Source organism: Pteropus alecto, unplaced genomic scaffold, assembly GCF_000325575.1.
Source record: "Pteropus alecto unplaced genomic scaffold, ASM32557v1 scaffold7, whole genome shotgun sequence".
NCBI lineage: Eukaryota > Metazoa > Chordata > Mammalia > Chiroptera > Pteropodidae > Pteropus > Pteropus alecto.
Window position 1 is genome coordinate 56,676,433 of NW_006494614.1, and position 18,622 is coordinate 56,695,054.

At 37.1% G+C, this 18,622-nt stretch overlaps 1 protein-coding gene, 1 long non-coding RNA gene and 1 pseudogene across 3 annotated transcripts in view; 2 read left to right on the forward strand and 1 right to left on the reverse strand.

The window, feature by feature from the left end:
- GRM5 (glutamate metabotropic receptor 5) overlaps positions 1-18,622 on the reverse strand; it is a 383,964-nt gene that overhangs the window by 4,650 nt on the left and 360,692 nt on the right. Inside the window, 1 exon segment of the mRNA XM_015600323.1 lies at positions 9,868-9,963. Coding sequence (XP_015455809.1) covers positions 9,868-9,963 — 96 coding nt within the window.
- LOC112474564 overlaps positions 1-18,622 on the forward strand; it is a 30,582-nt gene that overhangs the window by 4,378 nt on the left and 7,582 nt on the right. The window contains exon 3 of one of the 2 annotated variants that reach the window (XR_003044391.1): positions 837-1,028. The exons of the other annotated variant lie outside the window; for it this stretch is intronic. This is a non-coding gene — a long non-coding RNA (uncharacterized LOC112474564). Of the gene's footprint in view, positions 1-836; positions 1,029-18,622 lie in introns of those variants that run through there. 2 annotated transcript variants of the gene reach the window in all.
- On the forward strand, positions 15,652-15,767 carry LOC112474823 (annotated as a pseudogene).

Consider the following 18,622-nt stretch of genomic DNA (forward strand, 5'->3'; position numbering starts at 1 on the left):
TTTTAATGAAACTTCTCCGTGATGACGCTTACTGAGGCAGTATGGCAGTGGACCCAGAATGTGAGCCCAAGGTCTGTCCCTGAGTGACACTGGGCAAATTACTTAACACTTTTGAACCTCTTTGCTGATTGGTAAAAGATGGAAGAAATAAACCTCCCCTGCTCCCCTCACATGATCTCTGAGAGGAACCAAAATGGTAATATACTTGAGGATATTTTATTAAGCAAAGCACCTCTGTAAGGAGTTATTTCTCACCACCAAACCTTCCATTCAGTCAAGGTACAGTGTTGTTTATTATTACTTAGGCTGCAGTTTTTTTGTTTTGTTTTGTTTTGTTTTGTTTTTTTTAAGCATCAGGATTATACATTTGTCCAAGGGGCCTGAGGTAAGAAAAGGAAAAGGAACTTTTCTTTACCTGTCATATCACTTTACCTCACCCACTGAATATTCTAAGCATTAGAAAAGGAGGGAGAAAAAAAAGAAAAGAAGGAGGAAGAAAGAGGCATGGAGAGGAGACAGGACAAATAGTTTGCTACAGCTGCGAAGGAGGACAAACTGGCCAAAACAACAACAACAATAACAACAACAACAAACCTTGGTCTTTCTAGGCACCAATTAAACTTTTGCAAAATATAATACTATGTAATTAATCTATTGTAGTATCGTTTATGACAGTTGCTCTTTGTTTCTGAAAAAAAAAAAGCGCAGCATTTCAATGTTATTTGAGGGCTAGGCTTTTGGTTTGTTTGTTTTATGTTTACATTTTGCGTCTGCCAAAATGACACCTTATATCTGTATACTCACAAGTTTATTCTCCCTTTTTTTTTCTTTTCTAGGTGGGACATAAATAATTTATTCATTTCAAACTGTCTCTGAATGTCAGTTCAATGACCTCTCCTCATTTCATCTGCCCAAACTGGCAGGAATTAGAGCATTCTGCCATGATATACCATCGTTAGGGAGCAAATGTTAATATAGAGGGAGTTCGACCATCAAAAAAAGTCTATGGAATTCAGAATTTTTGCAGTTATTTTAAATGGCCGTTGAATGATCTATGTGATTTTTTTTTAGAACTTGTTTTAGGTTGTATTAATAGCATATAAGGCAATTAAAATTCTCAGTGTATTTCACTGAAGAGAAAAAAACTAAGGTCTTATTCTTTTTTTTGTTTGTTTCATGGTTTATTAGTACCTTATAAGATGCATGAGTTTCAGAGCATCAGAACAATCAAATATATCCTCTGAAAATTAACAAATTCTTTTTATGAAAAAGTTATCTTAATTACTGACGACTCTTGTTTGTGATTTTGGGCTGAGGGGTAGGCAGAAGAGAACTATAGTATGATTTTGAGCTTCCTAATATAAAAAATATTTTAAAAATAACTTGTAACATCATCAGCAACCATGACTGTGGAATGACATCAGAAAATATTAGGTAAGAGAATTTCATGAATTAAGAATATTTAAACAGAAAATTTACAATTGCGGTTCCATTTTCTGCTCATTTTATTAAACTTTTTTTATCATATTTTGCTTTTAGTGATTTGTTTTGAATTATGAAGTATGGGAATACAGTTTTTAAAAGATACCTAGGAACTTGATATTGTTTATATCCAGACATTATAAATTAGGTGGAAAATTTATTTTCTAGACCTTGCCTAAAAATTGATGTCTTTATTTTGACAATTACACTGAGAAATACACTATAATGTATAAGAATATGGCAGAATCATCTATAGAAATTTTTCCTGTTACAGCATAAATGGATGTAAATAGCTATCTCGCTGATAGAAACAACTTAAATGGCCATGATGATGTATGCATTAGAGGTGTATGTATAGAGAAAAATGCTTGAGTAAATGGAAATGAAGTCAAGGACTACATTACTGAATACAGACATGATAATCAAAGCAATACTACCTTCTTTTTACATAGTGCTTTATAATGCACTTTTAGGAACACTCTGATTGTCAAAGATAGAGAGGATCAATATCTTTATTCCCCTTTCAAAAATGAGAAAACTGAAGCTCAATGAGATTAGGTAATTTGCCCAAAGTTAAGCAGTTAGAAAACGGTAGAGTGGAACTGATACCATATCATAATTTCCAATTCCATTTTCCGTGATAGTACACTGTCTATATTTGCTTTTTGAAGCATGTTCTTATTCCATGGAAAAGAAGCCTCAAATGCTACCTGGTGATGATATGTGTTTTTAAGTAGATAGTCATTTGATTTATCATCCCTGTTATCCTATACCTCTGTATTTCTTGATCATATATTTTGCAGTCTTAAGAAAGCACTCTAAATTTCTCTCTTTGGTTGTTAACTCAAATACCACAGGTTGATTGAGCCCTATATTTGTCATAAATAGTACATAAATGGATGCCTTAATGATGAAGGAACTTACAACCATATGAATTAAAATTATATGGCACTTTTCAGCTTTTTTGCCCCCACGCTGTCATCCAATAAAAGACAATTGTCATACACATAGAATACTAAATTCCTACCCTGATAGTTCTAACTCTCTCATTTTCTCTCTAGCTTATTTGGACTATCAGTAAATATGAATGGTATAATTGCAGTCATAATCTTAATCTGCACCATTTTGAAAATTTTGTTATTTTAACTGATATCTATAACTGATGATATGTGATACCTTCTCAAATGATTTTATTCATTAATGCTTTTTGATATTATGGCTGAGAGTTCTTGTTATAAAAGATTTCCGTCAAAGAGAGTAAAATTGAATTCAAGAGAGAAGATACATACAGAAGAAGGCTAACAATATGTTACTCATAATATTGTCATAAAAAGAAGTTGTTTATCTTTTCCCTAGGCCCTTGAAATGAGGAAGCAGATGGGCAGATGGAAGGGTGCTAAGGATGAGGAGAGTGAGGGATGGTGGAAAAAGCAGTCAGTTCATTGAGTTTCTATAGGGTGCAGATCACAAGAGATTCAAAACTTCACAAGAGGAAGAAACCATTTCTAGCAAGAGGGGAGGGAATGGCCAGGGAATGCTGACTGCTTATGGGAGACATATTTCAACTATGCCTTGAATAATTGGTAGATTACAGCAAAATACAAAAAGAATGCTGGGTGTTGGCCTCCAGGAAGAATAGCAATGACAGAAGTTTAGGAATGCATAAGGAATTTTTCTAGAGTTAAGCAGTAGTGCAGTTTGAGTGGGGATGGAGTAAGAAGTTAAAGGCATCAGAAGGTAGAGCTTGGACTTTTTTATCTACTATAAAAATTCTTCCTGGCCACCCACTACCTACAAGAATCTTTCTTCTCATTTCTTGCTATCTGAATAACTCAGTAACTAAACTCAGGCTTCTTATTAGTGTCCAGAACATATAAGTGATCTAATATATTAGACCAGAGAGATGGTCTAATGCTTGATCAATAAATGAATGAATATATAAAGAAATACTCATGGCTTCTTTTCTGTTATGCTTCAACTGTAGGAATTCTATGTTGTTATTTAATATTTTACATATTTGATATTCTTTCTTGAGCTCAACAAAAACAACTGAATGCAGGAATCATTCTGCATGATTCAAATCAATAAAAGATTAAAATCAATCTTTTAACCCTCACCCCAGCTTTATCCATTGACCTTCTTATGTCAGGAAAATGTTAAGGCTTAATTAATATTTATTTATTAAGTTAATTAGTCCTCCAGACTGAGGAAAAAAAGAGATTGACATAAGTAAAATAGTAGTATCCAGAGGAGACTTAAGAGCTTGTTTTCACAGTGCAGGGATACAGTGTTAAGATGCTAACAGGTGTGACAAAAATGAAGATGGAAAGGAATAAACTGATATGAAAACTGTTGTGAAAGAAGAAAAACTGATATGAAAGAAAAGACATTTTGTCTCCGTCCATTAGGCTTTTCTTGTTGGTATTGGTGGAATTTGGAGAAAAGGTTGCTCACTGGGGAAGAAGTTTCAAGGAAGGATTTGCAAATAAAGTGGAATTTAATGAAGGCTTAAAGCCTGGGGAATCTTAAATAACATGGATAAACAAAATCCAATTAATATGTGTATTGCATATGTGGCAAAGAAGCTAATTCCATATGCTTAAATTAAGCTCATGAAACCCTACAACCCTAGAAGACAGACTTTCCCCTCTCTTTTAAGTAGCTGGGGAGGGAGCAGTGGATGCATGCTTCTATGATAGTTCCCCCAGCACTCACCTCTTAGTAGGCATTTAGTCCCTGATAAAATCCTTGTGGAAGGAAAACCACCAGTCCCTATTTTAACTTCTCTTTGGTTTAACAGAAACACAAACCTTTTCAAAATGTTACATGTCCATTCAGGGTGGGTTTTTAAAGTGGCTAATGATTCTAGTACAGCTGCTACTTCTTCTAAGTCTTCATAAAGAGAAAGCATCTAACAGAGGATATAATGTAGGAGCATGTGCCAAGCAGAGGCATTTTGTTGGATCATGACATAGTTTTCTTTCTCAAATTAACTATTTCTTATGATCTATAATTCAGTAACCTGGAGTCAAAGTTCAAAACTAAACTACTCCTTGTTTTGTATTTCAGTTCTAGGCTTTAGTTGACGTGCTTCAACTAAGGTTAGAGGATTTTTAAAATTTTTAAAACAGGAAATAATTTTTTCCAGCAATCACTATGAAGCCCAGATTACAATTCAATGAAGAGAGGGGGGTGGGGAGAAAAAAAGAAATAAAAATCTCAGTTGTTTTGTGCCTGTGAGCTGAAATGGCCAGGAAGACATTGTGGAGGAATCCAGCTTGATTTAAACCTTGAATAAAACATGAGATTGGGATTGATGACAAAGGAGAGTTGAGTTTTGGGATGATAATAGCTCCCATTTGAATAGAACTTTATACCTTGCAAGGTGTTTTCACCTATATTATTATATCTGACCTTCACAACAGCTGTCTGACATAGCACTTACTGAATGGCATTTTAAATTATTTATCTACAAGTCTGTTCCTGCACCAAACCTAGAACACTCCAAGGGCAGTGACTACATGCACCTCCTGTGGTGTCTGGTCTGGAGTACAGGCTGGGAGTGTTAGGGAAATGAAGTGAATTCCATCACTTGACAGGTATAGGCAGGTATTATTAAGCTACACTATAGATTCAAAAATCGAGGCTTATGGAACTTAACTAAGTTGCACAAGTCAAATAAAATGCATAACAGTGCCTCAAATCTGTTCCTAAATCTAGTCATTGCCACCATACAATACTGTCTCTATGCTAAGTGCTGAGATGCACACATAAACCAAGGGGCTAAAAAGACGTACCCTTGTGGAACATCCAGGAAAACGGCAACACCCAAGTTTGTGTCTGTAAAATAACCTGATAATAAATTCCAAAGCTCTGATCTGAACATTACAGAGATGAATCTTGAGGGCATTTGGAATAAGAGAATGTCACAAGATTTTTACGATGGTTGCTGAAAATGATTTCTGTTTAGACAAAAGAATTCTTTTGATCTTAAAGCATTTCGGCTAAAGGATGTCACACTCTGGCTACAGCTGGAACCAGGTTTTAAGGTCTCATCTCTAATATAAGTTAGAATATTAATTTGAAATTGACTTTGGGAAGCAATGGAGGGAAGACTACTATAGCAGTCCTAATCTATCACTAAGCAACTAGCTGTTCTGGAAAGGCAAAGTCTTTCTCTTCTGTGGATTCTGAATTTTATGTACTGTATGCATAGCCTTACCTGAATAATTCATGTTTATTATTATTTAGTTTCTATTACTCTTAATTCTATTTGTACTGACACATAGAAATGATATCAAATGGGGAGTTAATCTGATGCATAAATTTTCCTGTGGAAGAGAGATACTATATTACATTGCATTATCTGTTTTTCTGACTCTGTTCCCCAATAGACTAGAGGTTTTTCAAGGACATTAGTCAGGTCTTGGTTATCTATTTATCTCCAGAGTCTTGTGTTTGGCTAGTAGTAGGTGCTTAATAAATGAATACTAAATGAAGAGAGAGATAATTGAATGAATGAAAGGCAAAACAGTCTTAACACAGATAGCACATTTTGGGGTTACTTTTCAAATCTGAGCTCTTACTAATTCAATAATAACTATTATTATATCACTGTTACCAGATTCTCTAAGGCTTTATTAAACATTTATAGCCACTAAAATTAGATGCTACCTCTACTAGGTGAAAATCAGTTACTTAACTGATTGATTGGAGGTTAATACTTGACATAATTGATATCATGACACAACAACAATTAAAAAAAAACAACAACCCAGTACGACCTTCTTTCCTTCTAGCACTGGTTGAGGACTATAGATCTATCTATTTCATTTGAGTAAGGGAGCCCTTTCTCAAAGAGAGACTGGGAGGTTCACAATGTCTGTGCCTCTCCTTCATGGGGTGCAACATGAGCACATCAAACACATTCTCCAGCTACACTTTGTTGGAATACCCATGCTGAGACAACAGATAAAAACATTTATTGTTGAAGTTTTAGCCATTCCTGAGCGTGGACTATCTCAGTATGAACTCACACCACGGTAACAAGGTTTAGAGAATTTCCGGTTCTTAGAGCACCTTCCTGTTTAGGACTCTCATTTCTCCTGCAATCAGGAGGACTCTGTTCTGAAACACACTTACACTGACCACTGTGAAAATATGAGAAGATGACAAATTAACACTACATTCAGACAGAAGGCAAATAAAACTGTTCACATAAAGGGAAAACAGCGGTAAAGTATTCCAGGGAGCTAGAGTGTTATGGATCCATGTAATGGTCTCATTCTTTTCCAAATGTGGGAGTAGAGGTAGGAGGAAGAAGTGAGGACATGTCTGCCTGGAGGGCCCTGCCAAAGTTACAGATAATAGTGTTCTGGCTGGATATGACTACATGCATTGTGAAATGCCTTCTCTCCCTGTCAGGCAACTTGGCTCTAAAGAATCACCCTAGTCATGAATTCATAGGGTCCTGTTCATTCTATGGTTTCATTATAGAAAAAATAGGTGAATGAGATGCAGGTGACACTCCTGGTTTTCTGTGGTTGTTTGAGCTTCTTTAGCCCCTCCGTGGGACTAGTTGCTCAATAATGGCCACAGAACCAGCCCAGATATTTGCAGAGTAAATATTATGCTTGACTATGACTCTGGAAAGCAACAAGGGGGAGTGGATAAGAAAGAGCCATATCTGTAAAAGTATCCATAAAGTCTCATACAGTTATACTATTCCTAGCCTTTCCATTCAATTCCAGAGTAAGCAAATTGGGATTAACTACTTTAACCTATCAGAAATGGTTCACATTGCAGTTGTCTCCTCTTTGATATCTTTTCTCTTAATATTCATTTTAAACATATTTCTGCTGGATAAGTGTCATTCTGTGTGTGTGTGTGTGTGTGTGTGTGTGTGTGTGTGTGTACTCATATAAACAAATATGAAAATGGGAAAAAAAGATTCGAAGGCCTTAGAAATTTGGGCGTCTTCTTTTAATGCCTCTAGGCCTTTTCTCCTCCCAATTGGAAAGCTCTCTTAGATCACTGAAAGACTCCATCAAAAACAGTTTTTATTTAATGCTAACTAAATGGGAAGGAAGAAAAGATAGGAAGGAAAGATGATTTTTTTCCCAATTAACTATGCTTGTCTGTGGGCTGAGGTGGTAACTCCAACAGAACTGTCTCACCCACAGCAGGCTCTATTCGCCTCTGCCCCACCAGGACATATCAGTGTAATGAACTTACCATTACCTTGGCTATATCCAAGTGAGAGAAAACAAAAGCTAAATGGTATCCTGCTGTTGAAGAGAAACTTAGACCATTCCCAGTGGAGACACATTGAATGCCTACCTCTGTAGATCTAGACCTGACCCAAGGAAGTTTGGTCCATTTGATCTGGGATCCCCTTACCTTCTGTGTCCTACTGTCTCTTATCTCTCCTTCCCCATTCTCAATCAAGACAGCCTTGAGCAAATCTAATTGTGGGGCTGATCAGATCTAAGAGTTCCAAGCATTGACTAAACACTCCCAAGAATACTGCATGACAGAATTGAGACCGAATATTTGGTGTGAATAGCTACGTGTCATCTCCTAGATGAATGCTTGTCTGTGACATATAAATATCAATTTATAGACTGGCTAAATTAGAATGAACTAGAAAACGTATAACATTACAGACTTCTAGGTTATATTGCCTAAGGTTTGGCCTCAGTATATTTGATAGATGGTCAGGTTTGCTGGGTTTGAGAATTCCAGTCCTAGACAATTGCCTCAAATCAGAAGTCAACCTGGACAGAACCTCTGCACTCATTTGATACAGTCATGTTCACCTTGTTCAGCCAATCTGGGTGCTACTTAACTGATTTTTAAAAACAGGAATTATGACACTTCATCATATCTAGATGGAAGGAAATCAGGAACCCCAGTAGCAGTCTGTTGAGTTAGTCCCACAGAATAACCTATTGAGGTTTATCTTCCAGATACACTAAAATCCAAAGGTAGCTGTATAAGGAGATTGTGGGCATAAGGCCATCAGATACACCAGTGTGCACACATATGTGACTGCACACATATACAAGCTCTCATTGCTTTTTCTCTGGGAGCCATGGACGAAGTTGGCCAAACTCTTGGCCAGAGCTGCTAAGAATGATTGCTCAGGTCGTAAGTTGCACACTTCCAGGAACCGTTTTCACATATTGCAATATGAATGGTCCCCCACAAGTTGTGTAATACAGTGGTCCACATAGAAAGTTAGACATTATTTTGAAAACCAGAAGGAGCCCACTTTTGAGAAAGTAAACACAATGTTTGGGGGTGGAAGTTCAACAGGATTCAACAGAATTATGTTTTTGCTATGCAGCTTGCTCTCAAGCTCTGCTCTCAGCACATGCACACACATATATACATACTCTATGTTCTGTACTTCCCCTTTCCTTTAACCCAGGATGACTGGCAAGAGCTCCCCTTCCATACCTCTGCACCATGGATAGACTGGGAAATGCCACGACAAATTACAAGAGGAGAGTTAGTTCATGGTGAGTGATTTCCCAACCGCTAGGCAACTCCAGCATTCTGGAACAGTTTAATGCCAGCTTTGACAGTCTTTATCTCCAGAGCCCTTGAAACCCTGTTCCATGCAGTAAAGCACGATAATTTCATGCAACACAGCTCAGTTGATGTTTCCAGTTCCGAATACCTTAGTTTGCTGGGCACAGCTCAGTTGCGAGTGCTTGGTATGAAGGAGCATGCACAGCGCAGCGACAAAGGGTGTTCACCACCAAACACTGAGAAGTAAAGGAGATGCAAAGCTATGGCAGCTAGAGGAGGACTAACTTCTCCGATTTCAGTTCATGAAAAGCCTCTTGCCTCTACAGTTCACTAGTTTGAGATGGTGTTTGCCCATGGCTGTGAGGTGATGTTACACTCAAAGCAAGTCAAATTAAATTCCCAGGCTTGTCTGGGATCGGGGGCTGCTCTCTTCCCTCCATTGCAGTCCTTTCCTCAAAACCAGTCCTAGGCTTTGGAATTTGTTTTCCTAAATGATTGGATAATCCTAAAATGTGAATTCTTCCAATCTCTTTCACTTTGCAAACTCCAGAACCAATTGACCAATATGTCAAAATCCATGGGAAAACTGACTATGAGCTAAGGCTTCAGACATGCAAAGCGCGCAACCCTGGGAAACAGCAGCATCTGGAGCAGGAGGCTCCCATCACTTCACACGTGGATGGCATGGGTTTTGCAAATCAAACACACACAGAAAATCAGTGGTAGCCCAGGTTGGACATACTGTATGGGACGCACATTTGAGTGAGGACCCAGACTAGGGAGCCACCTGTTCCTCTAGCTTGCGTACATTTAGTTCACACCACCTCAAGCCACTCACAGTTTGCTTACCTGCTCATTGTTGCTCTCCCACCATTCCCCATACTCCCTTTGGGGGTGAAACACTCTATTTCCGACTTGTGCTGGGCCAGTCTCCTGTCTTTGTACCTGGTGAGCATGAACAAGGACAGGAGCAAACAGAAAGATGTGATTGTATGCTTAACTGGCCAGGCTGAGGAAGAGCTGTGGCTGCAGAGGGTCACCCCATGCCAAAATAGTGGCTCCTGCTTTTCATTGCAATGACTGACCTGTGATACTTATTAGATAACTGTGATGGAATATAGATAACATTGGGGATGATTTTGTTACTTCTTGATTAAACCACATGAGATCTACCTTTTACATTGCTTAATTAATCTGTGATTTTATAATATTTAATATCAGTGGTCAAAGGAATGTAATGTCTAGCACCTAAGAAAAAGATGAATATCAGTAAATTAGTATTTATTTAGTTTTTACCATGTGCCAGACATGGTGCTAGAACGTTACCTAAATTTAATCCTGGCAACAACCCTGTGGCAGAGGCTCTGTTATTATATATATTATATTATATATACATTATATATATTATATTATATGTAATATAATATATATACACACACACACACATATATAATATTCTTCTTATATTTTACTGGAAAAAAAAGCTTAGATTGTAAGGATTAAGTAGATTGATCAAGAATTTTGAACACAGGAAGTCTAAGTTTAGAGCCCACATTTTCAGCCATTATAATGCATTGTCTCCTACTAACAGTTTTTGTTTTAGTCATTTTTGTCATTAATAAACCTTCATTGAGTGATACCATGCCTGAGCATTATATTAGAGACTGAGGATGCCAAAAGGGAAAAGATGTTCCTTGGATTTGAGAGGTTTATAAAATCATTAAACTGAAGTTTGAAAGTCAAGAGTGAGCTGCCTGCATTGTAGAGAGTGGCTCAAACAGCTTTTGCATCAGAATGGACAATTCACCATACCTGGAAGGTACTGAATGTTTCATCTAACATAAATTATGAGATTCCCAACATTAGTCTGCTACACGGTGCATTAAGATGAGCCCTTATAGTTGAATGACAGTTTTCCAAACCAACATGCTTTCAGAGAGATAATCTCATTTTTCTTCATCAGTTTAAGCCTGTAGGGTCAAGAGGTACTGTTGTCCCCCACTGCCATATAACGAAACTGAGACTTAATTGACTTGACCAAAGTCACAAGCCTAGTCAGTTGAGAATAACTGCTAGTAGAGCTTGCAGGGGCGCAAGACTCCTAAAATTTACTTTTATTATCTTTTTTTACTTCTAAAACTGGAGCCTGATATGATGCCACTTCATCCATGTTCCTGGTATTTAACAGGCAGTAATGAAGTTACTTACTAACAAAAGACTTCCTTACTCTTGATATAGTCACTTTTTAAAAAAAGTTTCTTTCCTTGCTTTCTCAAAATTAACATTAAATAAAACGAAATGCAACAAAAATCATTCATTATTAGTCCTGAGATAGAGGTCTTCCTCTTAATTTTGTCTCTTCAAAGCTATTCAGAGTATTTAGTATTTGAATGAAAATGGCTCATTAAATCAAGCCAATTTGATGGAAGAGATTACCATGTTCAGTAGACATTATCTGAGCATCTATTAAACTGTTACTATTAATAGAATAGAATTACTGAGGGTCATTCAAAGGGGTCCTTAAAGAATTTTTGAATATCTTCTGTTAGGCTAATTACCAGTTAATCTAAATCTTTCATAGGTAACTTAGGACATCTATACACTTCAAACTCATAAGCTCTTCACTCTAGTTCTTTCTCCCTATCTCAAATACATACATTCTTAAAACTATAGTGGGTGCTCTTATCCTCATTCCAAAGAGATAGGCATTGTGGATCAATGTCAAAAAGCCCAAGCTTATGCTGTTTGTGAGTAGGAGACCTAAGATTAGGACTTGGGCCTCTCTGATTCCAAAGTTTCTCTTACTTCCATTAAACTTCCCTCTAAGAAATGATGTCAGTAACTTTAGAAACAAAACTATGAAGGCTTGTTATTTACCTTTTCTCTCGTTGGTCCCAGTTTGCAAATGAGTAGTACAGTTAACAAAAACAGTCAGTGGAGGATCTAGTACAGGTCTTAAATGTTGTTCTCCCGCTTGAGTTCCTATAGATGTATTATATTTGTTTAGTTTACATCATTCAAACCATTTACTGAATACTCCATGTGCAAAGCACTATGATGAGGAGCACGTAGGTAAGTCTATGCCATTGATAAGTGCACAGTGTGGAGTAAGAGGATGAAATGTAAACAGATCATTTCTAAGCAATGTAATTTCTCCATCATAATGTGAATCAAAAGTTCTATTTTTTTTTTTTGCTCCCTTTCCTCCTTCCCTACCAATATCTACTAAACATTCAATCACTGAAATTTCTATATAGCCTATGTGGTCTCGAATGGAAAAATAAGTCTAGAATGAGATGAAAGACTAGAATAAAATGAAGAAATTCAAAGAAAAAATTTGCATATTAGGTGAAATAGTGGGCATTAAGCAGAGGGGATGATGCTTAAAGATGGAAGGAAAGGAGAGAATTTGATATTGGAAATAAAGATTTCTTATGTGAGATTCAAGTAGTAACAAGTTTACCAGAGGCAGGATGGCTAAAATGACAATTCTAATTGCATTAAATTCAATCATTAGAATTGACAAAATGAGACTGTGTTGATGGTTTGCCCTTTATATGAGCACTAAAGCAATCCAGAACGATAGTGTTAGGTCTGGGAGGGCCCTATCCTTACCCCTGTAGTGTGGGAACCAGACTCCTCCCTTACCTTTGTGTGGGAATTGGACCTTGCACCGTCAGGGTTGGCAGTGCTACATGCTCACCTGTTTCACTGGACTTTCCACCCTTTCTTGCCAATTTATGCACCCAAAATATTCCCACTGAAAAAGCCAGTGTCAAGCCCCATAAAAGTTTCAGGTCCCCTCGCATTCAGGGCTGACTCTATCTTCGGCTCAGCCTGGTTGTCACTGTGCTACAATAAATCTTGCTTAACTCCTTTGGCCTTGTGTGTTCCTCTTTCGATGAACCTAACAGATAGCAGAGCTTGGGGTAGAAATTCTTTAGTAGGAAGTTGGCAGTAAATGATAATTATAAAGTTGAAAGATGGAGGGGTAACTAGATGTCAAGAGCCTCCAAGGAAACAGAGATTTTAGCATTTACATTTCTGTGAGTGAGATGTGTGTGTGTGTTTCAAAGCAGCATTGGATTGCTGACCCCTACTCTGTGCCCTAATGAATGCGTGATAGGGAGGAATAATAATCCTTATCTGAAAGGGCTAAGGGAAAAGGTATCCTTAGGAGAGAACCATGGTTTAACCAAGTTTAACCACGAACCAGTAAATGGAGTGTTTAGTGAATAGTTGAAGAAGAAGGAGGGTCTTTAATGTCAATTAAGGGTTACATAGTGAGACTTCAAATGGTTTGGAAGGGAAAAGTCCAGTGGATGAAACAAAGAACAATAGATGTAAGTGGAATTTCCTAACGTGATACTATTTCTGAGAAGCTGGGTAAGATTGCGTTGGTGAGTTTTCTTACTTTCTCCTAATGCCAAGAACAAAGAGTTCCTATCTTCCATGAGTGAGGGGGCTGGTGATGCAGATACTGCTGTGAGTAGATGTCTCATTGACTATCCTGAGGGATGTTTATGTTAGACATTGCAGACTCCCTGAGAACATGGTTAGAGATGAGTGGAGGAAGACAGCATGGGGATCCTAAAAGTTTCCATAGTGAAGGGAAAAAAGGGACAGAAAAGGAGAAAGCTGAAGATACCAGATACACATTTCCCAGGCTCCAAAATTTGGCAAGAGCTTGTTCTGCTAAAGTATTTTTTCTTTCCAACAGATAAAATTATCTTGAGAAATAATTTTCTTTTACCATCTTCTCTCCCACAATGACTTCTACTATGCACCTTATTCTACTCCTTGACAAAGCATTGAATTAAATTTTCTGAACTCTTACAAACACGCAGCTCCTTTTCCATTCCCAAGCTAGGTATCATTCAGTTTAGTGAAAACCACAAGGAGATATTTTCTCATATGTGCAGAAACACTATATACATATTTTACTTAATCTATCATTCCCTAAAGTAATCAAAGAAAAAGAAACATGATCTCTCTTAGAAATCAATGAAAGGGAGATGGAAAATGCTAGATATTTCATATATGCTTTACGTGTAAATTTTAGTAATTCAATATGGAATAGACACTAATGAGGTAGGAGGGTAAGGCTGGGGAGTAAGTGGGTAGGAGGATGTTCTTCAAGGAAATCTCTCATTTAAACCATTATTAATGCATCCAATTTACAAAGCAAATTTAAATCCTCTTTTTCATCACCTACTTGCTATTATTCAGAATGGAAGTATGGTATGAGTAGAGAAAAATGATATGGAAAGAAAAAAGTCTTTATTGGCCAATAAGGTACAGAAAAAGTAAGTTATTGAATGAGTGATACTTGAAGCAATTATAGAACAAGTCACTCTGAATGTCACAGAAAATCCAATAAGGGATTTTCATACCAAAATTGTAGTCCAGAAGGCAGAGTTTCAAGTTTGAGATTGAGCATAAGCCTGGATGACTAGAGAATGAAGAAAAAAAAAAAATGACCACAGTGAATAAACATTGTGAACGAATGCATGTATAAATAAAGGAATGAAATGGAAAGGTCATCAAATCTTCAAAAGGCTTTGTTGTTTGTTCTGTTTTGCTTTGTTTTGTTTTTAATAGTAAGTGCAAAATGAGGCAACTTTATAGACTTAGGTCAAGAGACCAAGAAAGGGGGAAAGATTTAAATATGTTTGGAGAAAGGGAATAACTAATGTAGAGAGTTTTGAGATAAAATAATTATAGGAAAAAAAAGGAGGAAAGAACAATTTTTCACTTACACGTCATAATTAAGCAGTCAGTATATATTGCAGCCTCTATTTTCACAACACTCAGGATCTGACCATTTCTTACTACTTCCTCTATACGCAACCCTGGCTCAAGCCACCATCTTCTCTTACCTCGAAAGCTGGTCCTGCTTCTGTCCTAACTTACAACCCAACCCAATCTAACCTCCACACAGCAACCAGGATAATCTGTCAAAACAAAAATCTTTTTATATTACTTCACTGCTCAAAACTCTCAATTACTTACCCAGATATCTGAGTAACATCTAAGTTTAAGTGGTTTATAAAGTCCTACACAATTCCCTCTCCATTACTTTATTACACTATGTTCCCTAAATTTACTTTTTTTTCTCCCTTGCCCTCTTTGTATTAACCACACTGATCTTCCTGTTGTTGTCTGAAGACATTAAGCATTCTTTCACCTTAGTACCTTTGCTTTGGCCATTTCCTCTGCCTTCAATGCATTCCTTCCAAATATCTTCAGGTATTTTATATCTTTTTCCCAAAGTTCACTTTCTTTTAAATATTGTTCCTCTTCCTACATACTACTGTAAATAAAAAAGTGTGAGGGTTTTCATAGTGCTAGATTTGCATAGGAAAAAAAGAGGGCAGTAGACTGGGTAAAACAAACTATTGTTTTCTCAATAATCCTTTTTTAGAGAATGCCTAAACGATTGGCCCTCATAACCGTGGTACAAACACCACTGTTCACTTACTGGAAGCTGTGCTAATTATAGCCATAACCAGTGCAATATTGTGATTTATAAGAAAAAAGAATTTGGATGTGGTTCCATAGTGTAGCAGTTAGCACATCTGCTTTACATGCAGAAGGTCCTGGGTTCACGCCGCAGTGGAACCACAGTCCCTGGTCTACGGCCATACCATGTTGAACAAGCCCGATGTCTAATCTCGGAAGCTAAGCAGGGTCGGGCCTGGTTAGTACTTGGATGGGAGACCACCTAAGAAGACCAGGTGCTGTAGGCATAAATAAGAATTAATAATAAATAATAATAATAATAATAAAAAGAATTTATAAGAAAAATTATATTTGGTCACTCTATTGACTATGGTTCCTGGCTCTTGGCTTCAAAAACCTTTGGAATTTCCCAAGTGTTGAGAACGACAAAGGTGTTTTCCAGGTTGGTGGACATGTAGAGATGCTGACAGAGAGGGGCATGTAGGGAGGGCATGGAAGTTCCATGCTCTGTCCCCATACCTTATTCTATGTATTTCTTTTATCTGGCCGTTCCTGAGTTATATTCTTTTATAATAAACCAGTGATCTAGTAACTAAAATGATTCTCTGAGTTCTATGAGCCATTCTAGCAAATTAATTGAACTAGGGGTGCGAGTAGGGGTTCAGGGGTGAAGGACGGGGGTGTCTTGGGAATCTCTGATTTCTAGTCAGTTGGCCAGAAGTACAGGTAATAACCTGGACTTGTAACTGGCAACTAAAGTCCAATGTAGGGGAGAGGGGTCATCGTTGGAATCTTCAGTGTATAGCTGGTCAGTCAGAAGCACAGGTGATAACCTGGGTTTAGGGCTGATGTGTGAATGGCGGGGGTGCTGTCTTGTAGGGCTGAACTTCTAACCTGTAGGATCTGATGATAGCTCCAGGTAGATAGTGTCAGAAGTGAGTTGAATTATAGGACACAAGCTGGTGTCTGGAGAATTGCTTGTTGGTGTGGAGAAGCCTTCCCTCCACCTTGAAACTGGGTCCAAGAACCCAAAATAACCATAGTAATGGCTTAAGCTTTGCATTCACAAGCTGATTAGGTGGTAGGAACTATTATAAAACAGAGCGCTTATAAGTACATACTTTGATTAAGCTTTTTTTTTTTTTTTTTTTAATAAAGCCACATATGTTTGTAGAGTTGGCATTGGCCTGCATGTATTTGCCAAAAATTTCTCTCAATTACCTTTCATGTCTCTAGATTAAGAAAGCATCGAGAAATCAAATGAAGAAAACAAACTCAGTGCCACTATGTGCTTATTTCTTACTTAGTCGGTTACAGATCCATGTAAAAGTGGCCCTGCCTCTGCTCAATGATGATTTTGGAATTCTTATATTCTCGAATCCCATTACAGCACTTTTGGAGCCAATTTTTATTTAAAAATCTTTCCCTTTACTTCTCTGGCTTTGGACAGCATGTTTCTGCCTTTAGTTTTCAATCTTGAAAAGACTCTCCACCTCTTCGTACCACTACAAGCTTTTATAACAGCTTTAGGCACATTCAATCCTGTTCCCATGTTCATCAAACACCGGCCTAGGCCTCAGCTTTTTGGACTCCAGGCAGATGAAGTTCAGATCAAACATCTACTCATTGGTGATAGCTTTAGCAATCGCCCAGAGACAATTTCTAATTTTAAAATGTACACAGCAGCACAGTGCATTTTATTTTCCAGATTTACTGCCGCATTATCTTTAGGACTATCCTAATTTTTGATCCTGACAGTGATAAAGTAAGGAGAGAAACTGTAATATAGATTTCAATAGTGTTTAAAATATTATAGAAAACTTTTCCTATATCATTTAATTATCTCACAAGTTCAGTGATGTGATTGTTATCCTCATCCTTCTGATAAGGAACCTGTGGTTTAGAAAGCTTCATAGTCTGTCCAAGACCCCATAAATGGTAAGTCACAGAAATGGAGTTAGAAACCAGATGTTTTATTTCCAAGCTTCATGCTTTTTATTAACACTTCACTTTTTTCTTCATTTTATGCTGGAAAAACAAAAAAACAAAAAAACAAAAAAACAAAAAAACTAAATAATCTGATAACCACTTTGAGAGACTGAAATGAGGGAAATAGGATGTGCTTAGTGGAACCAGGCTTTGAGCACAATATAAACTTATTTTTCAAAGGTCAAATTTGACTACGAGATGGCCAAGAGGAATAATCACCCTCCAGGCCCCTTGCTAACATGTAAACAGACTACCATTCTTCTTACTAGAGTTTACCGTCACAGGAACATGCAAAAATCAGAAGGTTGTAAAAGAGGCATCTGTGAGAATGGTCAGTCAGAGTTGATGTGTGGGATACTGTGTAATATTAGAAGACAGAAGGGATGAGGTGGTAGAATATTTCAACAAGGTCTTACAAAAAGAGCTGAAGGAAAGCTCAATCAACCTTTCAAGTCTAACTGATCAAAGGAGAATTCTAGAAGAAGACGGAAAGTCCTCATGAATCTTCAGTTTAGAGGGAAACAATAACCTAATGTAATATTGCCAAGTAATTCCTTACTTAGATCTCATCCTTCTGCCCTCTATCTATATACAAGAAAATATATTAGAATGATTTACTATGTGTTCCGGCAGATCTTGTGGTCTCTATACATAGAAAAACAGCTTTTGCCCAGACTTGAAATGTCAAGTTGATTCATTCAGACTTCAAATTAAATATGAAAATTGAGCATGATTAATAGCCCCAGAAAGTAATGTCACAAATGAACATAAGTTACAAAAGTATTTGAGAAGCTGCCAGAGAACATATTACTCTGTCCTCTGTAAAATAACAGGGAGGTAGAAGTTGACAGGTGGAGAAGTAATGCAAATAAGCAATTAAAATGTAAAGAATCAGCTATATTGACCCAGGAATTCTCTTCATAGGAATTTATTCTGAGGAAATAATTCAACAGCAACTCAAAGGCTTCTGTACAAAGATTTTTCCCATCAATGTAGAAAATAGCAAAACCTAAACAAAATGAGAACAAACAAACCACTGGAGAATAGTTTAATAAATTACAGCATAGCAGTATTATGGAAATGTGTTAAATTTTATATTAAGTAGAGCCTTTCATTTAGCTTCCAGAGAATTCCCAAAGGATGTATTTTAATC